At 44.7% G+C, this 23,009-nt stretch overlaps 1 protein-coding gene across 3 annotated transcripts in view; it reads left to right on the top strand.

The window, feature by feature from the left end:
• The window catches only part of LOC124794914 (DENN domain-containing protein 1A-like), a 313,331-nt gene that overhangs the window by 272,342 nt on the left and 17,980 nt on the right, over positions 1-23,009 (top strand). The window contains exons 13-14 of one of the 3 annotated variants that reach the window (XR_007016626.1): positions 5,587-5,961; positions 17,989-18,140. The exons of 1 other annotated variant lie outside the window; for it this stretch is intronic. Coding sequence is in view for 1 of the 2 variants with exons in the window: in XM_047258615.1 (XP_047114571.1) it covers positions 5,587-5,961 (375 nt within the window). In the remaining variant the exon portion in view is untranslated. The remainder of the gene's footprint in view (positions 1-5,586; positions 5,962-17,988; positions 18,141-23,009) is intronic. One more of the 3 variants, XM_047258615.1, reaches the window with a different exon arrangement.

The raw sequence follows: 23,009 nt of genomic DNA, 5'->3' as shown, positions 1-23,009 counted from the left end.
CTCGCTCCTCTCCGCCTCCCGCCCCCGCCTCGCTCCTCTCCGCCTCCCGCCCCCGCCTCGCTCCTCTCCGCCTCCCGCCCCCGCCTCGCTCCTCTCCGCCTCCCGCCCCCGCCTCGCTCCTCTCCGCCTCCCGCCCCCGCCTCGCTCCTCTCCACCTCCCGCCCCCGCCTCGCTCCTCTCCACCTCCCGCCCCCGCCTCGCTCCTCTCCACCTCCCGCCCCCGCCTCGCTCCTCTCCACCTCCCGCCCCCGCCTCGCTCCTCTCCACCTCCCGCCCCCGCCTCGCTCCTCTCCACCTCCCGCCCCCGCCTCGCTCCTCTCCACCTCCCGCCCCCGCCTCGCTCCTCTCCACCTCCCGCCCCCGCCTCGCTCCTCTCCACCTCCCGCCCCCGCCTCGCTCCTCTCCACCTCCCGCCCCCGCCTCGCTCCTCTCCACCTCCCGCCCCCGCCTCGCTCCTCTCCACCTCCCGCCCCCGCCTCGCTCCTCTCCACCTCCCGCCCCCGCCTCGCTCCTCTCCACCTCCCGCCCCCGCCTCGCTCCTCTCCACCTCCCGCCCCCGCCTCGCTCCTCTCCACCTCCCGCCACCGCCTCGCTCCTCTCCACCTCCCGCCACCGCCTCGCTCCTCTCTACCTCTCCACCTCCCGCCACCGCCTCGCTCCTCTCTACCTCTCCACCTCCCGCCCCCGCCTCGCTCATCTCCACCTATTGCCCCCGCCTCGCTCCTCTCCACCTCCCGCCACCGCCTCGCTCCTCTCCACCTCCCGCCACCGCCTCGCTCCTCTCCACCTCCCGCCACCGCCTCGCTCCTCTCCACCTCCCGCCACCGCCTCGCTCCTCTCCACCTCCCGCCACCGCCTCGCTCCTCTCCACCTCCCGCCACCGCCTCGCTCCTCTCCACCTCCCGCCCCCGCCTCGCTCCTCTCCACCTCCCGCCCCCGCCTCGCTCCTCTCCACCTCCCGCCCCCGCCTCGCTCCTCTCCACCTCCCGCCCCCGCCTCGCTCCTCTCCACCTCCCGCCCCCGCCTCGCTCCTCTCCACCTCCCGCCCCCGCCTCGCTCCTCTCCACCTCCCGCCCCCGCCTCGCTCCTCTCCACCTCCCGCCCCCGCCTCGCTCCTCTCCACCTCCCGCCCCCGCCTCGCTCCTCTCCACCTCCCGCCCCCGCCTCGCTCCTCTCCACCTCCCGCCCCCGCCTCGCTCCTCTCCACCTCCCGCCCCCGCCTCGCTCCTCTCCACCTCCCGCCCCCGCCTCGCTCCTCTCCACCTCCCGCCCCCGCCTCGCTCCTCTCCACCTCCCGCCCCCGCCTCGCTCCTCTCCACCTCCCGCCCCCGCCTCGCTCCTCTCCACCTCCCGCCACCGCCTCGCTCCTCTCCACCTCCCGCCACCGCCTCGCTCCTCTCCACCTCCCGCCACCGCCTCGCTCCTCTCTACCTCTCCACCTCCCGCCACCGCCTCGCTCCTCTCTACCTCTCCACCTCCCGCCCCCGCCTCGCTCATCTCCACCTATTGCCCCCGCCCCCGCCTCGCTCCTCTCCACCTCCCGCCCCCGCCTCGCTCCTCTCCACCTCCCGCCCCCGCCTCGCTCCTCTCCACCTCCCGCCCCCGCCTCGCTCCTCTCCACCTCCCGCCCCCGCCTCGCTCCTCTCCACCTCCCGCCCCCGCCTCGCTCCTCTCCACCTCCCGCCCCCGCCTCGCTCCTCTCCACCTCCCGCCCCCGCCTCGCTCCTCTCCACCTCCCGCCCCCGCCTCGCTCCTCTCCACCTCCCGCCCCCGCCTCGCTCCTCTCCACCTCCCGCCCCCGCCTCGCTCCTCTCCACCTCCCGCCACCGCCTCGCTCCTCTCCACCTCCCGCCACCGCCTCGCTCCTCTCCACCTCCCGCCACCGCCTCGCTCCTCTCCACCTCCCGCCACCGCCTCGCTCCTCTCTACCTCTCCACCTCCCGCCCCCGCCTCGCTCATCTCCACCTATTGCCCCCGCCCCCGCCTCGCTCCTCTCCACCTATTGCCCCCGCCACCGCCTCGCTCCTCTCCACCTCCCGCCACCGCCTCGCTCCTCTCCACCTCCCGCCACCGCCTCGCTCCTCTCCACCTCCCGCCACCGCCTCGCTCCTCTCCACCTCCCGCCACCGCCTCGCTCCTCTCCACCTCCCGCCACCGCCTCGCTCCTCTCCACCTCCCGCCACCGCCTCGCTCCTCTCCACCTCTCCACCTCTCCACCTCTCCACCTCCCGCCCCCGCCTCGCTCATTCCCACCTCTTGCCCCCGCCCCCGCCTCGCTCATCTCCACCTCTTGCCCCCGCCCCCGCCTCGCTCATCTCCACCTCTTGCCCCCGCCCCCGCCTCGCTCATCTCCACCTCTTGCCCCCGCCCCCGCCTCGCTCATCTCCACCTCTTGGCCCCCGCCACCGCCTCGCTCATCTCCACCTCTTGGCCCCCGCCCCCGCCTCGCTCATCTCCACCTCTGGCCCCCGCCCCCGCCTCGCTCATCTCCACCTCTGGCCCCCGCCCCCGCCTCGCTCATCTCCACCTCTTGCCCCCGCCCCCGCCTCGCTCATCTCCACCTCTTGCCCCCGCCCCCGCCTCGCTCATCTCCACCTCTTGCCCCCGCCCCCGCCTCGCTCATCTCCACCTCTTGCCCCCGCCCCCGCCTCGCTCATCTCCACCTCTTGCCCCCGCCCCCGCCTCGCTCATCTCCACCTCTTGCCCCCGCCCCCGCCCCCGCCTCGCTCATCTCCACCTCTTGCCCCCGCCCCCGCCCCCGCCTCGCTCATCTCCACCTCTTGCCCCCGCCCCCGCCCCCGCCTCGCTCATCTCCACCTCTTGCCCCCGCCCCCGCCCCCGCCTCGCTCATCTCCACCTCTTGCCCCCGCCCCCGCCCCCGCCTCGCTCATCTCCACCTCTTGCCCCCGCCCCCGCCCCCGCCTCGCTCATCTCCACCTCTTGCCCCCGCCCCCGCCCCCGCCTCGCTCATCTCCACCTCTTGCCCCCGCCCCCGCCCCCGCCTCGCTCATCTCCACCTCTTGCCCCCGCCCCCGCCCCCGCCTCGCTCATCTCCACCTCTTGCCCCCGCCCCCGCCCCCGCCTCGCTCATCTCCACCTCTTGCCCCCGCCCCCGCCCCCGCCTCGCTCATCTCCACCTCTTGCCCCCGCCCCCGCCCCCGCCTCGCTCATCTCCACCTCTTGCCCCCGCCCCCGCCCCCGCCTCGCTCATCTCCACCTCTTGCCCCCGCCCCCGCCCCCGCCTCGCTCATCTCCACCTCTTGCCCCCGCCCCCGCCCCCGCCTCGCTCATCTCCACCTCTTGCCCCCGCCCCCGCCCCCGCCTCGCTCATCTCCACCTCTCCACCTCCTGCCCCCTCTTCGCTCCTCACCCTCTTCCCCTCGAGAAGTCAGTTTACCAATTTCTCGTCTCGGCTTTTTCTGGACTCGCTTATCCTGAGAGGAGGGAGACTTAGATTCCTCCCTTATGCTCTTGTTACCTGTCTTTGACGTTGAGGGGTTCTGCATATCCCCTTCAACCTGAGACAGTTTCTTATTGGGGGTCTTGGGCAAGCCCTTTTAATTCCCTCCACTTATGTTTGGGAAGCCATTCTTTTCCTTCCTTTTGTTTCTGTTCCCTGAGAAGTTTCCTTCTCTGGGCCCCAGACAAGGCTTTAATCTTGATCTAGCTTACTTCTCAGTTACAGTTCCCACTCCTTGCTCAGGTCTAGACCCTGATTCAGAGTGGGAATGCATTTCATCAGTCCTGGCCCCAATGTTTGGGTGCTGAGGTCTCAGTTTACCCCTCAGTTTGTTTTAAATTATTTCATCAGTGGTGTCCATGTTGACCCGCGAGATTTGGGGCTCTACATGGTCCACACCACGGAAACCCCACGCGGTGTAAGGCTACTTACTAGCGAGGTAGCCCGGTATCCCTAAGGCTCTGTTTGTGACACATCTTCCCATGTGCCACCCACCCCTCGACATGGATCGCATCACACCTTGGCTTGGGGAAGGGAATTGGGTAAGGACTAGTAGTGTTTAAGGACTAGGAGTGTTTAAGGACTAGGAGTGTTTAAGGAAGACAGGGCATTGTGGGACACTCTTAGTCTGATCCATCAGCTAAGGCCTTTCCGGTAGTAGGTCCTGTATCTTCAACATAGCCCTCAGCTTCACGTGGATATGCAAACCTCTCCACCCACATGGATAGTGCTTCGTCAAGGTGGTGTCCCCTGGAGAGGAAAATTATGTTTCCTTTCACTCCTCTTAATATTTATTTTGCATTATTGCTTAGAAATGTAGTACATTTTATTACTTTCTTATGACTGATATATTCCTTGTCTATGTCCTCTGTATTTATGTTAGATAAACTTGCATTCTAAATGCTTGTACTGAAATATATAATTATATGCAGAAAATACCTTATAAGAGGTGTAAGACCACAGCACCATTCCTTCCAGTGGAATCAGTGAACATAGAAACAAAAAAATAATTTCATATGCATTAAGTATTTAGTCAGAAAAGATCTTAATGTGTACAAAAGCAATAAGTAACTTGACTTATGTGAATGAAATGAGCAGTAGAACAGCCAATAATTTTCAAAGCAGAATGAAAATAATTCATGCAGTTTCCACAATGGATTTGTGAAAAAACTGTATATTACATTAACCTTCGGTGTTCAGTGGTTCTCATCCCTCCCCTCTCCTCCCCCACCTGTCCCGCCTCTTCGATGTAAAAATGGAATTAGTATAGGAGAAAATATTTAGTATTAAGGAAAAATCAATAGAAATTGTTTTATTGTTCTAAATGAATATTTTCTTTTATTGTTTGTTTATTTTATGTTGCTAATATACAAAATTTAACAAATACCAATTTCCTTCTGAATGTAAAAGCTTAGCTAAATGCCACAACAACAAAAAAACCACGATGTTACCGTGCAGAACCCCTTATTTTGTATACTAACTTTTTAAAATAAAGAGCCGAATTGTTCCATCATAACATATGTGCAGGTCTCCAACATCCCCCCTCCTCCTCCTTCCACCTCTTCCTCTAGCCTCTGCAAATTACAGATTTCCTCTTCATAGATATGGATCAAGTCAGGGTGTAGATTAGCAAAGAGTTGAAGGTGATAGAAGCGTATTGTATTGACATTAAATGTCCTACTTTAAGACAACTAACTTCACAGTAATTATGTTAAAATTGTACTGTTTGTATGTTATGATACACTGCTTAGTTAACAAAGAATAAGATATCTCTAAATGGTGTGTATTTGCTATAAACTTGACATTTAGCTAACAAGGGTCTTCGGTCTATGTAATAACATAATTTGTAAAAGGAAGAGCTAAGAAAGTCTGGAAAATAATTAGTAACTTGTATATGAAACTCCTGCACTATTGTTGCATATTTCACTTGATAAATTTATGTACAGAGACATAGCTAATGTGTTTGTGGTGACTTGTTTCATACTTCTGGTGAGGTGAATGATTTTAGTTTAATTGGAATTCTTAGGTTAGATTTATTTTTTTTTTTTTTGCTTTATTCGTTTGTATGTTGTATGTGCTTCCTTTGGTGAGCTTGTGTGATTTGTCTGTTTGCTTTGCTATTGCAGTTGAAGCCTGTACGAAGCCTTGAAAGTTTCAAGCACTCACCAGGAAGTGGCACAGATTTGCTTTCAGTTCCTGTTCCCTTACCAAAGAATCGCCCACCTGTCCAAATAGTACCACAAGCTATAACCCCAGTGTCCTCCTGCACTAGCAGTAATTCATCATCACCAGAAAAAACCTCTCCAGGCAACCACCCTTCACTGCTTCCTAATACTGCTTGTACTTCAACTTTTGATGGTATTGGCTGTGATTTATTTGGTGCCACACCGTTTATCATAAATGATTCCTCACATGAAGACTCACTGTTTGTAGTGGCTTCCACATCTTCCATAGATATGGTCAGGCTGCCTCCTCCAGCACAAACATTCCGGAATAAAAAGGTAATATGAATGCACTACAATTTAACTCTGTTTGTCACTTTTTTTAAAACCAACTATGAAATAACACAATGTGACACATTAACAAACATTTCAGTCCTTTGTGGAATATTCCTTTGCTTCTGGGTCACTTACAGTTTGCATTACATTATTATTTAGAATACTGGTATCTGTGTGCTGAACATATAGTAGGCAGCTGAGAAGATACCTGTGAGGGGTGTGTGGAAACAGTCCTTCCCCTTTCTCCTCTCTGCCTCACAATTACCAGTGTTCTGTGTTGTTGTCTGTCTGCAAAATATCAACTTACTTCTAGAATTCATTGTTAATCTTGTGGTAACATAGCTGTGACATGAAGTCATGGTGGAGGTATGTGAGCATGTTGAAAAATATGTGGAGTATGCAAAATGCTGAATAGATCGCTGAGGAAAAAATCATTGATTGCAAGCAAGCTGACTTTACTACTCCAATATTACATGTTTTGACGTTGCTCTCATCAGATATCCTGGAACAGCCCACTGAACGTAAGTCATTGATTTCTTCTGCAGCGATAGGTTTTGCAGACAGCACATGTAGCTTTGTTGTGTTTTATTGCTCACTGTTTCTGGTCACCCGTTACCTTTTTTTTTTTAGCACCAGTGTCGACAAAACATTCATTTAGGTATCATGTCCCCATTGTAAGCAATAAATTGGTGAGAAAATCCTTCAGCTGACATTGCTTCAATTGAATAGAATTTAAGTGATATTCAGTACTTTAAACATAGCTGCGCTACAGCAATGGTTCCACGTAAATCAGACTAAGAACAGCCGACCAATTGCAAAGGATAAAGTAATCTTTACCTAGGCGCTCTGCAACTTCTTTGTACCTATTTTATTTGTTTGACAAACCCTGTTGTCAGGGCTATATTTTATATGATTAATGTAACTATGCAGATGTTTGCCTAAACGATAAGGACATATCACTTCATGTTATAATACAGCCGTCTTCTGAAGAAGATAGATTTATATCTATTGAAACCTAGGTAAAGATTACTTTATCCTTTGCAATTGGTCGGCTGTTCTTAGTCTGATTTAAGTGATATTATTCCAGCAGTATCAGTACATCGAAGAAGTGAGACAATTTAATTTATTCCATTGTTCAGACCTCATTAAATCTGTTACAGTTACCAATCACCAATACAGGTTTGATTCTTTAAAAAATAAATGAAAGGGTGTGGGGAGGGGAGCGGGGGGGATTTTATAACATAGTGGCCAACACAATGAGATGCCAATGCTCTGTGAGATATTTTGAGCTATAAAATGAATGGAGAGGATTACAGAATTAACTTCTACAGTTATTTTCCCTGCTAGGAATAGTGTTTCATGGTGCCACACTGATTTATCTGTAGACACAGTTTTGTTTAGTGAGAGAAGAGTATCACGACCCTCACAATGCAATGCAGGAGATATTTTGAAAGACGAAGACTGTTCCTGATAGGACAGATCATTGTAAAATTAAAGTAATTTCACATCTGTAACTTTTTATATTAACTATAGCAATGAAAACAATGAATTATTGACAAAATTATTTAATTGTATCTAAAAACAAAGATGATGTGACTTACCAAACGAAAGCACTGGCAAGTTGATAGACACACAAACAAACCCAAACATACACACAAAATTCAAGCTTTCGCAACCAACAGTTGCTTCATCAGGAAAGAGGGAAGGAGAGGGAAAGACGAAAGGATGTGGGTTTTAAGGGAGAGGGTAAGGAGTCATTCCAATCCCGGGAGTGGAAAGACTTACCTTAGGGAGAAAAAAGGACAGGTATACACTCGCGCGCGCTCGCGCGCGCACACACACACACACACACACACACACACACACAGAGAGAGAGAGAGAGAGAGAGAGAGAGAGAGAGAGAGAGAGAGAGAGATCCATCTGCACATACACAGACACAAGCAGACATTTGTAAAGGCAAAATTAATTGGATAGATAAAAAAATCACCAAGCGGCGACAGAACACACATGTAAAAGACTGTTGTAATTGGCAAGCTTTCGGAGCCACTGGCTCCTCCTTCAGGCAGAAGGGTTGAAGGGGAAGGAAGAAGGGTAAAGGAAAAGGATTGGAGAGGTCTAGGAAAAGGGGTAGATTTCGGGAAAGTCACCCAGAACCGCGGATCAGGGGATACTTACCATACAATATGAGAAGGAAAGACTGATTGTTGGGGACTGCATTGGACAAGATTTGGAAACCTGAGAGCTTAGAGGCAGAAGATAGGATAATATGCAGACAGAGATTACTGCTTTAACATGATGCAAGAGTTAATAAGAGTGAAAAGCTAAGTGCATTGTACATAACAGTGGTGGGAGGGGCAGTGAAAAATAGACGGGAAAGACAATGAAAGATGTAGAAAACTAAAACGGAGTGAAGCAAAGAGTAGTTACAGTGAAGGAATGCTGAGACGGAAGAAATTTATGTAAATTAAGGCCAGGGCGAGAACTAAGAACATGTTGTAGTGCTAGTTCCCACATTTGGACTTTGAGAAACTGGTGTCTGGGGAAGAATGGTGAAACAGGTGCCAAGGTCATGAATGTCATGTTGTAGAGCATGCTCTGCAACAGGATATTGCGAGTTGCCAGTGTACACTCTCTGCCTATGCCCATTCATCCTAATTGATAATTTGGTGGTAGTCATGCTGAAGCAGAAGGCTGAACAGTGTTTACATAATAGCTGGTATATGACCTGTCATTTTGCAGGTGGCTCTCCCTCTGATAGGACATTTTTTGCCAGTTACATGGCTGTTATAGGTGGTGGTAGGAGGGCGCATAGGGCAGTGGGGGCGTTCACAGGGATAGGAGCCATAGGGTAGGGAGATGGGTGCAGTAGGAGCATAGGGTCTGACAAGAATATTGCAGAGATTGGGAGGGTGACGAAAAGTTATTCTAGGTATGGTGGGCAAAATTTCAGACGGAATGGATCTCATTTCAGAGCATTATTTTAGGAAGTCATGGTCATGTTGAAGTAGTGATAAACACAATCCAGACCAGGATAATACTGAGTCACCAATGGTGTGCTCTGAAGCTGTTTCGTGGAGGGATCAGCAGTACTAGAATTGGATGTGGTGGCCCAGGAAATCTGCTTTTTAACTAGGCTGGAGGGGTAATTACGTGCAGTGAAGGCTGAGGTGTGGATTTCGTTATTATGTAAACGGGATTTCAAAATTTTTGTCTTGTGCAGAAGCGTATTCGAAGGCAGTTGTTCTTCATGTGATTGAATAAGAATGATAACAAATGACACTGTTACTTTATACAAGTTCTGAAACAGATACTAACAAAGAGATAGAGGGGCTGGCCAGTACTTACCTCAGCTCAGTACAGCCGATAGATACACAAAACAGAACAGATAATTTACATTCCTAGCTTTTGGAACTTTGTTCCTTCATCAGGGAGGAGAGAGGGGAAAAAAAGGGAAGAAGGGAAAGTGGATTTAGTTACTCACAACCCAGATTATGAAGCAACAGGGAAAGGTAAACAGGGAGGGTAGCAAGGATGGAGGCATGGTTGTCAGAAGGAAGCCAAAGATATTCTACTGTTAAGTACTGTGCCAGCTTCAAACCAAAGAGGATGCATACAGAAGTAAAGAGGTATATAGTATAAAGATAAACACAACTATGTAGGATGAAAATATGCGTGAATGGCTAAAGAGGAGAGGGAAAAAGAAGAAGACTGAAGAGTAAATGGGAGTGAGGTTGGTTAACGTAGGTTCAGTCCAGGGGAATGGCGGGATGAAAGGATGTGTTGGAGTGCAAGTTCCCATCTCTGCAGTTCCGAGGAACTGGTGTTGGGTGGGAGAAGCCAAATGGCACGTACGTTGTAGCAGGTTCCTCGGTCCCTAGAATTATGCTGGACGGCATGCTCTGCTACTGGGTATTGGACATTTCCTAGGCGGACAGTTCGTCTGTGCCCATTCATGCGCTCAGCCAGTTTAGTTGTTGTCATGCCGATGTAAAAGGCTGTGCAGTGCAGGCATGTCAGCTGATAAATGACATGTTGTTTCACATGTGGCCCTGCCTTGAATTGTGTATGTTTTACCAGTAGTGGGGCTGGAGTAGGTGGTTCTGGGGGGATGCATGGGGCAGGTTTTGCAGCGGGGTCGGTTACAGGGGTAGGAACCGTTGGGTAGAGAAGGTGGTCTGGGAACATTGTACGGTTTGACAAGGATGTTACGAAGGTTGGGGGGGGGGGGGGGGGGGGCGATGAAAGGCAACTCTGGGTGGTGTGGGGAGAATATTGTCAAGGGATGATCTCATTTCAGGGCTTGACTTGAGAAAGTCATATCCCTGGCAGAGTAATTTGTTGATGTATCCGAGGCCAGGATAATATTGAGTGACAAGGGGGATGCTTCTGTGTGGTCTGGGGGTAGGAACATTGTTGTTGGACGGGGAGGAATGTATTGTTTGGGAGATCTGTTTGTGGACAAGGTCTGTGCAGGACAGTTGCGGGAGAGGAAAGCACTGGTCAGGTTATTGATGTAATTGTTGAGGGATACGTCACTGGAGCAGATACGTTTGCCACGAATACCTAGGCTGTAGGAAAGTTAACCAACCTCACTCCCATTTACTCTTCAGTCTTCTTCTTTTTCCCTCTCCTCTTTAGCCATTCACGCATATTGTCATCCTACATAGTTGTGTTTATCTTTATACTATATATACCTCTTTACTTCTGTATGCATCCTCTTTGGTTTGAAGCTGGCACAGTACCTACAGTAGAATATCTTTGGCTTCCCTCTGACAACCATGCCTCCATCCTTGCTACCCTCCCTGTTTACCTTTCCCTGTTGCTTCATAACCTGGGTTGTAACTAAATCCACTTTCCCTTCTTCCCTTTTTTCACCTCTGTCCTCCCTGATGAAGGAACAAAGTTCCAAAAGCTAGGAATGTAAATTTTCTATTCTGTTTTGTGTTATCTGTCGGCTGTACTGAGCTGAGGTAAGTACTGGCCAGCCCCTCTATCTCTTTGTTAGTATTTGTTTCACATCTTTATATGAGATTTTCCATTAATCATTTATACAAGTTCTTTCTGTCATACAACATATCTTGGCTTTTAGTGTCAAGAGTGTAAATGTAGAATGAGCCCAGAAGTGTAATCTTGTAGTGTTTAATAAAAACTGGTATGTTTCAGTAAGATATTTGGTATTTCTGATAGGTTACCTTGTAGCATTTAGTTATGCACTGTCAGTTAAGTGTAATGTAGCTTAGACCTGCATTGTAATTCTCACAAATTATAGCATACGAGGCGGGTACCCAAAAAAAAGGGGAATAACAACGCCATGCGTGGAGCTTGTGTAGTTTGCATTTCCGCCGCTAGGCGAGTATAGCACAACCCATAGCCAGTTCAGTGGTGCCTGTGTTGTCAATCTGGCGTCTTCTGTTCATGGAGAGTGATTTTTTTTACTAGTGCTGTTTTGTTCTTGTTTCATTTTTTATGATGGCAGGTTTAAATAAACAACATGCAGCTGTGAAATTTTATTGTCTGCTAGGTGCAAAGGTTGCTGTAACTGTTTTAATGTTGAAAACAGCTTGCCAAGATGACGCTAAGGCAAAAACTAAAGTGTACAAGTGGGTACCCCATTTGACGAAAATATTGGAAAAATTAGAGAGATTGTGCTCACAGACTGTCAACAAGCAGTTAATTAATTGTCCGAGATTAGTGGATTATCTTGGAACTCGGCTTAGCAAATTTTAACAGAAGATTTGGTAAGGAAAATGGTTGCTGCCAAGTTAGTTCCTCAGCTCCTGGCTAACAATGAAAAGGAATGTTCAGTTGAAACATGTCTTGCTTTGAAACAACAGGTTTAAACTAATCCAGAGTTTCTGTGAAAGGTCATTACTGACGATGAGTAATGACGCTCTGGTTACGACCCAGAAACAAAGCAACAGTCAAGTCAATGGCATAGTTCTGCTGCTCCACACACCTTACTCGACTGACCTGGCTCCGTGTGACTTTTTCTTATTTCCACGCATGAAAAGGAGCGTGAAAGGATACCGATTTGACAACATTTAAGAAGTCAAGGAAAAAAATGATAGAGGGCCTGTTGGCCATTTATAAAGATGACTACAAAATATGTTTCAGACATATTATTAGTTGTAATGGAGGGTATATTGAAGGGTATAAGGTTGTTTTACAAACAATTTGAAAAAATATAGCTTTTAAAAAATAATTTCGGTTCTCTTGGCCACCCCCTTCATACATTGTAGGACTCAGAAAGAATGAATCCATATTCAGAGGATTTGTAAACTGTGTATCAGCAGTAAGTCAGTAAGACTGCAGAGATACTCAGTCAACAAACATTTGTTAAAGAGGAACCATAAAGTTGGTGACATTGTGCCTTGCAAAACCAAAGGACAGAATGTTAGGATGTGAGTTTGAACAACGTAGAATGATACGAAATTGAATTTATCAAACCATAGCATTTAGCTCATGCAGGGAAAGATGCTATAACAGTAATTTTTGTTTGGAACCAGTGGGCAGAAGGGGGTCACCCCCCAGCAACAAACAGATGTTGTAGCAGTCGAGGTGATAAAAGCACAAGTTGACTGCTATCTTGTCTTCTAGCACACATTTGATTGTGTAACTTCGTTCACTCAACACTGAACCATAGCAGTGGTTGTAGGCCTGTCTGCATCAGCAATTTGATGCATTTTGCTGTGGACTTAGATGGTGACATGATAGTGTATCAGCTTCCATTTTCCACAAAGGCCTCAAAGTGCAATAGGTTTATGAACATGACCATCTACAAGGCATGTCCCAGAAATGTCATGACATATTTAGAAGGCTTGTAGATGGTGTCTTAAGGAACAGATTGAGGATAGGAACTAATTTCCAGAAATGTTATCCCATGACACTACAGAGAGACAGTTAAGTGTTGGCTTCTGTCACTAGGCTATCCATTTGGCAGCAAACGTGACTGTTTTTGTAGTGCTGGACTGTAGGCAACATGTCTCACAATGTTGCTTGTTATTCAGTGATAATAACTGAGTGTAATAATCGCCAGTGGAGAAGATGGAGCTAGCTGCTGTGTAGACTGGCCTTGTCTCTTATGAATCTGAAGCTCTCTTGCTTCATTGGATGACAGTTTCAGACACACATTTCCATCTGCATTTTATTCTTCTCGTATTTACCAAAAAACGCTGGGGTTTCAGAGGGTTCCAGAAGAAAGATAAACTGTGGATGGAAAACCTGTACTCGAAATCATCATCCTCTGAGGCAACAGAGCATCACATTCATAGTAGACAAGGCCTTTCTACACATCAGCTAGGAACATATTCTCCAATGGTGATTGTGGCAATCACTTGCAATCACTGAATAATAGACAACAGACAGAGATGTTCCACCTATAGTCCATCAGCGTGTAAAGTCACAGTCGCTGCTGAAAGAGTGGCCTACTGGCAAACACCAGTGCCAGTAATTTTGACACTTTGTAGTGCCATTCGATAACATTTCTGTACATGGGCTGCTAGCCTCGATTTGTTTCTCAAGACATCTTCTACAATCTGTTGTAGTTTGTTGCAACATTTCTTGGACATCCTGTATACTGAACAGTGAAAGGCTTGTTTTTTATAGGAGTCCTACATTGTGTCCCATAGTAATGTATACAGATTTGTTAGAGATTACAGGGGTGACTGCAGTATTGGAGCCTGCATTGGTATTGGACATAACAGGGTATTGTTTTGAGGTATCATTGGAAACAGTATACTTGTGCCTAGCCACTAAAAAGTGTGATGATTTTTCTGGCAACACTCGCTCACATTCAGTTGTCTGTGGGCATTTCTGGTACAATCTGTTGAGTTAAATTTTTGTGCTGTGACAGCATCACCATGAGCTGCAGTTGACTTCCGTCCCAGTTGCAGTTGCCCATTTGATGTATGGATTAGCACGGGGCAATAGCCGTGGCGCGGTATGTTTGTATCGAGACAGATTTCCAGAATGAAGGTGTCCTGACAGGAAGATGTTCGAAGCAATTGATCGGTGTCTTAGGGAGCACGGAACATTCCAGCCTATAACTCGCGACTGGGGAAGACCTAGAACAACGAGGACACCTGCAATGGACGAGGCAGTTCTTTGTGCAGTTGACGATAACCCTAATGTCAGCATCAGAGAATTTGCTGCTGTACAAGGTAACGTTGACCACATCACTGTATGGAGAGTGCTACGGGAGAACCAGTTGTTTCCGTACCATGTACAGCGTATGCAGGCACTATCAGCAGCTGATTGGCCTCCATGGGTACATGTCTGCGAATGGTTCATCCAGCAATGTGTTAATCTTCATTTCAGTGCAAATGTTCTCTTTACGGATGAGGCTTCATTCCAACGTGATCAAATTGTAAATTTTCACAAGCAACATGTGTGGGCTGACGAGAATCCGCACGCAATTGTGCAATCACGTCATCAACACAGATTTTCTGTGAACGTTTGGGCAAGCATTGTTAGTGATGTCTTGATTGGGCCCCATGTTCTTCCACCTACACTCAATGGAGCACGTTATCATGATTTCATACGGGATACTCTACCTGTGCTGCTAGATCATGTGCCTTTACAAGTACGACACAACATGTGGTTCATGCACGATGGAGCTCCTGCACATTTCAGTCGAAGTGTTCGTACGCTTCTCAACAACAGATTCGGTGACCAATGGATTGGTAGAGGCGGACCAATTCCATGGCCTCCACGCTCTCCTGACCTCACCCCTCTTGACTTTGATTTATGGGGACATTTGAAAGTTCTTTTCTACGCAACCCTGGTACCAAATGTAGAGACTCTTCATGCTCGTATTGTGGACGGCTGTGATACAATACGCTATTCTCCAGGGCTGCATCATCGCATCAGGGATTCCATGCGACGGAGGGTGGATGCATGTGTACTCGCTAACGGAGGACATTTTGAGCATTTCCTGTAACAAAGTGTTTGAAGTCATGCTGGTACGTTCTGTTGCTGTGTGTTTCCATTCCATGATTAATGTGATTTGAAGAGAAGTAATAAAATGAGCTCTAACATGGAAAGTAAGTGTTTCTGGACACATGTCCACATAACATATTTTATTTCTTTGTGTGTGAGGAATGTTTCCTGAAAGTTTGGCCGTACCTTTTTGTAACACCCTGTATAGAACAGCCATTGCATAATATTAAGATCGCTAATTAATGCACAGTTAATGGGCCAGTTTTATTTTGTCCACCATGTAATAACTGAACAGCGATATGTTCTTTCTCAGTTTAGGTTGGCTGGGAGAACAACGTAGATGCTTTCTTCCATTCTTTTACATGCAGATCAGCTCCCTCTAGGCTTCACTTTCTTCCTCATTTGACAATGTCAGAGAGAGAGAGAGAGAGAGAGAGAGAGAGAGAGAGAGAGAGAGAGATCCTGACATAAAAATGAATAGGCTGCCATGTCGCCATATGTGGAATTTTGTGTGCAATCTTGAAATGTGCAAGTACATGAAATACACGGAATAATTATGCTACAGTGCAGGCCAAAATAGCAGATTTTTCACCTCGTTGTTGCTGTCTATATTACGTTTGACAAAATAATCTCCGAGTGAACTGCCAGCTGCTGTTGTGCAGTGGGCACAATATTTTTTATGGTCCAATTCCGTTGTTGTTGTCAGGTGTACAGCTGAACTGACATAGATGGAACACTGGGATGGAGGGCTGTGGTGTGAGGTTATAAGTGGTCTCTGAGTGTACAGTCAGTTCATCAGCATACCTAAAGGGGGTGACAGGATCTGTTGCCAAAGTATTGTGCTGTAAAGACTTCAACAGCCAGCAGTACATCTGTGGATTATTTTGCCATAAAATATAGGGGGAAAAACTGAAGACCCACATGTTAAGTTCTTTCTATTGAATGAAGCCATTTTTTAGAATCCTCCCTTTCATGTAATGCTCTTCATGAAAAGTAGTTGTATCTTTTCAGATTGGCAAGATGTTGCTTGTCACTTTCCCTTTTGTTAGCTAAACAAGTCTGTCATAGAACTCCTCTTACAAATGTTGTAGAAGCTTTGATAGTAGTAGAAGCTTTGATAGTAGTAGAAGCTTTGATTGTAGCATCTAGCGCCTCCAGTTTCTTGCCTCTCATATAGGGTGCTTAAGAAATACAAGCATAGGTTTGATGCGTTGGAATTCAATCTTACATATACATGACTAGAAGCACATTATAATACACATTTTCCAAAAAAGTGGTAAAATACTCTGTGTGTGTGAGACATTGGTATCATGTATTCTAGTGGATCTCCCCCCCCCCCCCCCCTCCCCCCTCTCAAGTACTGTTCTCAACATTTTGTAAACTTGACCTTGCATTTTGCAGCCTTTTACTTTCAAAAAAATTTTTTTCTGAGCTCTGTCAACGTGCCACAAGGAAAATGGCAGAATTTTGAATTAATCATAACTGTACTACATGCGTTACAATATATCTCTTCCATGAGTAACTCCATTTGAGAAGCTTATTTAAAAAAAAAAATAAAAATAAAAAAAATAAAGAAAACCCTCCAACTGCGGATGATTTTCCAACTTTTCTGTATAAAATCACAGACCAATTTTGTTCACTAGTTAGAACAGTTACAAGGATTGTGTAAAGGGAATGTAAAAGAAAACCAAAAACTGATTTTAGAATTGATTTTGAATTGGCATTTAATGCACATAATGTGGGAAATAGGAAAATTTCATTCTGTGTTATAAAATAAATACAGGATAAATTACTGTTAATTTTTCTGAATGTAGTAAACCTTGAAGCAAGGTTACATACACAAGCTCACCAAAATAGTTACAAAATTTCTGGTGTGGGAATATATATTTATAATTGTGTGTGTGAGGCTTGAGAATGTGTAAAATGTGACTCCCATTGTTCCAGAGCAACAGAAAAAGATTCAATGGGAAAATAAGTGACTTCCAAGATACAAATAGCCCAGAAATTATATCCTGCACAATAACAGCATGTTGTTTCATGGAATTGTATGAAAAGAGCTGAATGTGCACATGCATGTCATCTGCAGCTCGAGGGTTGAAACAGTCAAGGACATCTGCACACCATATCTGCAGTCCATAGCAGTTTTCTATTGGGAGCATTTGTTATGGTGTAATGTAACATTGGTGAAATCTTTCACCTACAGGCCATATCCTCCTCATTCTCTCTTGATTTTACTCAGATTCGGTTATCATTTCTGAAGAATATATTCATGGTACATTCGGCACTGCATTGTGTCACTAGGTGACCATCTTAACCATCTAACTCTGTGAACAGGCCCTGCTAAAGGCTTAATTTGGATGTGGAAAGGAGGGGCAGTCAAGTACATTCTTGTGTTAAGAAACACAGATGCACAAAGGAAACACTGAGTGAAATTGCTCCATACCAAAAGCGATGTAAACTTAGTTCTGTAATAACACACATTCATTTCTGTACATCCTAAGCATTTCTTTCTTAATGATAACAAAATTGTCACATTGTGAGAAAGAATGGGTCACAGTGGAATTTCCTTATGCTTTGTAGGAACTCACCATTTACCAGTTGCACCCATGTCCTTTATTCATTGTTCTGCATTGGTGCAGTCATTGCCATGTAACATAGCATTTGTTTTTGAATTGTTCTATCACCATTTACTCACACTGTCTTCTTGAGTGAGGAAGTAAATGTGTTCTAATTTAGACTCATTCATGGCAGCCCTGACTTCTTGTAGTATTTTTAAAGTGAGATTTTCATTGTTATGTTTGTTTTTAGTTTGTAACAACATCAAATCACACTGTTCCACTTGATGACCTACTAATGTCAACAGCCCTGAATGATAATCCCTTCTTATCTATCAAATGTAAATTCGAGCCTCACATTACAATGTTGATTTTCTTGTTATCAAAATTATCATCTGATGTAGTATGTCACATTCTAATTTAAAGTATTATCATCATCTAAATGTTGTTATTATATCACTGTCATTCCTGTTTTCTATACTTTGGCTGCAACACTGTGACTTTGCACATTTCAGTTGTCCTTTTCTCACTCTTTCAGACTTTACGTGCAACCTCATCTCGGAATCTTGAATTGTATGTCATAACAGTTACACTTGGTAGCGTTGAACTGTAATTTTGTTTGTAGTGTGACATTTCCCCGTAAATCACACAGCTGACAACATCCTCTGAGGAAGAATTCATTTTCATATTGTAAGTAAAAAGATCTTAAATCACCGCTCTAGCTGTAAACATCATAAACGAATTTGCCTGAAAAGCATTGTGTGTTAAGAGTTCTATTGTTGCTAAAAAAAGTATAACATCAGCATATCATCAGTATCCCAGGGTATCATATAAGCTCTGTAATTCCTAGGTAAATTTAACACTGTTACATAAATTAAAAACAGAAAAACTGAATAAGAAAGCAGTTGTATGGCTGACTTCCACATAGATGTAAGAACTGATAGCAAATGTGATTCATATTTAAAGAACCTGATAGCCATGAATGACTTAAATCTATATTATGACCAATGTTCCAGAGCAACAACAACTGCTTCAACTGGTGTAGTTACAATTATAGTGTAAAAGAAAAATTTATTTTAGATTTAGGAGAATCAGACCATCCAGCACTACTTGTATCATTACCAAACCTCAATTCAATTTAAAGCCATGTCAACTGTTAATCGAACATGAGTGTTTCAAAAATATGAAAAGGTTTTCAGTGTTCACTACTGATCAAAATATTGGTGACTTACTTAAATTATTTAATGAAGTAACATGTTTCAAGATGTAAACCTCATGTTCTGACTGCAGTGACAATATAAAAACAGTTAGCAAAAATACAGACAGACATTAAAGTTATACTGTACAGTCATGGCATGTGCTGTTGTCATCTTTTGGAGAAAGGGATAGATAGCCTAATAGGCGGGAGTACTCATTTTGTTTGTTGGTCTGCTGTTCGCATAAATAAGTGTAAGTGCTGTAATCACGCACTTTGTTCTTACGAAATCACTTCCTTCTTTTAGTGTGTTAAGATGCCTAAATTGCTATGGCTTATTGGATCTCATTAACTAATGTTCATAAATTTGCAAAAGACACTTAAAACATGACATTACAAGCAGCTGAACTGTTTGGTAGAAACAAGTGGTGGCCTGAACAAAGACAGAAATGAACACAATCAAATCCATTGCACATAACAGTGTTTATTATGAACATGAAATAGATGCACTTTTACAACACACAACAAAAAGCAAAAACAAACAAATTGACATGACCACCACCACCACCACCACCACCACCACCACCAAAAACGACAATGACAAAAACCTATGCTTGTAACTACACCACATTTAGGCTGAAATGCAGACAAAATTGTCAATTTGTGTAAGAAAACAGATACCAGGATCACTTTTGGTGTCACCTACAACTTAAGGAAGAAACTGGTGCATGACATCTCGCGATCAGCTAAAGCACATAGTGACAGTTTCAGACTTGATAAGCATAACAAGTCAGCTGTAGTGAACCATATAAATGAAACAGGACACAGTGTTGCAATAGCTAATGATCATAAAGTAAGCTTACTTCAGTGACGAGCTAGAAAAATGGACATCTTGGAGGAAATGGAAATATTCATCCATGATAAAAATTGGAAAACAATATCCAATTTCTTCATTAGCTTCGGTCCAATATGATTAAAATAAAAAGTACATAATAATTAAGAGTTTGTATGAACCTGAGTTCCAAAACCAGTATCGAATAGTGGTTATCAAGATCCAACAAGCCACAGCAATTGGGATCACACACAATTAGGTGTTCTGCAATGTTCAATATTAGGACCGCTACTACTTTTGTAATATATACATGAAATGCCATGCCAGGTTCTGTCCAATACCATCCTGTATACAGAATACTTAACAGCAATAGTCTGTCATATTGAGGAGACATTTGGGGAAGCAGAGACTTGGATCAAAAATAATAATTTTACATTAAACTTTGCATAAACAGAAATTTCTAATTTCACCACACAACAATCTGCACAGTGTGTAAATGAAATACATTATATGGTCAAAAAACTGGACATTGAAACTGAGTAAGATTCCTTGGTGCGCAAGGAAATAAATATATATTGTGGAGTAATCATGTGGACAGCGTACTGAGTAGGCTGAACAATCTCATTTATGTCATGAATGTATTATATAATATCTACAACCACATCTACATCTGCACCTAGATCGATACACTACAAATCACTCTTATGTGCCTGGTGGAGGGTTCATCGATCCACCTTCACAATAATTCTCTGTTATTCCACTTGTGAACAGTGCATGGAAAAAACAAACACCTATATCTTTCCCGCTGCAGTGAGGAATGCCTTTGTTTTAATGATGTCCACCCCAAATCCTGTACCATGTCCATGACATCCTCTCCCCTATTTCTCAAGAATACAAAACATGCTGCTCTTCTTTGAACTTTCTCGTTTTACTTTGTTAATCCTATATGGTAAGGATCCCACATTGCGCAACATTACTCCAAAAGAGGATAGACAAGTGCAGTGTAAGTAATCTCTTTAGAAGATGTGGTGCCAATTTTTGCAACATACAGATATCTAAATCATTTTGCAATTGGTTTTGATCTTCTGATGACTTTACTAGACGTTAAATGACAGCATGATGTGCAAACAACCTAAGATGGCTGCTCAGATTTTCTCCTAAATCGTTTATGTAGATAAGGAACAGCAGAGGGCCTATAACACTACCTTGGGGAACACTAGAAATCACTTCTGTTTTACTTGATGACTTTGCATCAATTACTATGAAGTGTGACCCCCCTGACAGGCAATAACAAATCCAGTCACGTAACTGAGACAATAGACCATAAGCATGCAGTTTGATTATAAGCCACTTGTGAGGTATAGTGTCAAAAGCCTTGTGGAATTCTAGAAACACGGAATCAGTTGGAAATCCCTTGTTGGCAGCATTCAACACTGTGTGTTGTGTTGTGTTGTGTTTTCACAAGAACATTGTTTTCTAAATCTGTGTTGACTTCATCAAGAAACTGTCCTCTTCAAGGTAATTCATAATGTTCAAACACGGTATGTGTTCCAAAATTGTGCTGCATATCGACATTAATGATATGCACCTGAAATTTAGGGGATTACTCCTGTAACCGTTCTTGACTATTGTTGTGATCTGTGCATGCAGTCTTTGGGTACAGATCTTTCATCAAGTGAGTGGTTGTATACAATTACGTACAGAGCTATTGCATCAGCATACTCTGAAAGAAATCTAGTTGATATTTAGTGTGAACCAGAAGACTTTCTTTTATTAAGTGATTCAAGTTACTTCACTACTCCAAGGATATCTGCTTCTTACTTACTCATGTTGGCAGCTGTTTTTCATTCGAATTCTGGAATATTTGTTTCGTTGTCTTTAGTGAATGAATTTCGGAACACTGTGTTTATAACTCTGCTTTAGTAGCACTTCCATTGTTAGTATTTCCATTTCTATTGCATAGAGAAGGCATTGATTGTGTCTTGGGGCTAACATACTTCACAAACAACTAGAATCTCTGTGGATTTTCTGCCAGGTCTCAAGACAAAGTTTCATGGTGGGAACTATTACAAGCATGTCGCACCAAATTTTGTGCTAAATTTTGAGCTTTTGTAAAAGATTGCCAATCTTGGGAATTTTACATTCGTTTAAATTTGGAATGCTTTTTTCATTGTTTGTGCAACAGTGTTGTGACCTGTTGTATGTACCAAGTGGGATTAATTATATCACTTGTTAATTTACTTTGTATAAATATCTCAATTGCTGTCAATATTACTTTTTTAATTCGAGCCCCATCTGGTCTATACGTACATTGTAAATTTGGAAGGAGTGGAAATTGTCTCTCAGGAAGGCATCAAGGAATTTTAATCTGATTTTTTGAATGAGTATATTTTTCATTTATTTTTGTAGAATTTTAGAGTTAGGGTAGTCAGTCTAGCTACGACAATCCTATGTTCACTAATCCCTGTATCTGTTTTGATGCTCATTACTAGCTCAGGATTATTAGTTGGCAAGAGGTCAAGTGTGTTTTCCAAACCGTTTACTATTACAGTGGGCATGTGAACAATATCACTGATTGAGCTGTAAAAAAACTCAACATTATGCATATTTTGTTTCAGTAATTAGGTATAGTATAATTTTGTGGTGGTTCTAATGGAACTGATTTACTCAAAGCTTTTAGAATACAGAAAAAGGTCATCTGAGCCATGGTGGCACTAGAGAAACGGGGGGGAGGCTGCAGACTTCGTTTCAAAAGATAAATTTAATGTCCATTCCAAGCATGTATATATTTTTTCTGGGACCACTGCTTCTTGCATCAGTATGAGACTAGACATAGAGTAAGTTATGTGTTTTCTAGCCACAGGTTAAATCTGCATGAAAAAACTCTACATTACATGGACATGAAATTTATAAATAAGATCTGGAATGGGAAGTGTGACCCAAGACTAATAAGTACTGACACAGACCTGGAAGAATATCTGAAAAGCAAATGCTACTACAGTAAGTGAATGCTTCTGTAGTATTGACGATTTCTTGAATGATAACCATGTAAAATACAAAGCATATGTCTGGGGATGTAACACCATGTGTATAATAACCATAGACCATTTTGTTGAATGATAAATATGTTGTCATAGTATCTTTATGAAGAAGTAACACAATGTGTATTATAACCGTAGATTAATTTTGTAAGTCTGTTGGAATAGACAACTCACCTATGTCACAGTCTTTAATTGTATGAGGCATGTACGTGATAAAGGTTTGATCTGATTGAAGTCTGGCACAAGGGCTACAGATGACCTGATTCAATCTGTTTATCTTGAACTGAAATGAGATAGTGCTATTGTAAGCACTACATACAGTAAAACTAGAGAAATAAAAATAACACCTGAACACAGGGGAATACAAGAACTGGATAAGGCCAAGTGTAAACATGTGTTGACTTGACTTGACAGTTTTTAAATGCCTATTCTCAGAACACTACTGCCAGCCTTTAGAAGGCAGTGCTTAGCAGAACTGTCTGATTGCAGCT

This window comes from Schistocerca piceifrons, chromosome 4 (genome assembly GCF_021461385.2).
Source record: "Schistocerca piceifrons isolate TAMUIC-IGC-003096 chromosome 4, iqSchPice1.1, whole genome shotgun sequence".
Lineage (NCBI taxonomy): Eukaryota > Metazoa > Arthropoda > Insecta > Orthoptera > Acrididae > Schistocerca > Schistocerca piceifrons.
The sequence above is the reverse complement of the archived record's forward strand: the minus strand, read 5'-3'. Positions and strand labels throughout refer to the sequence as shown.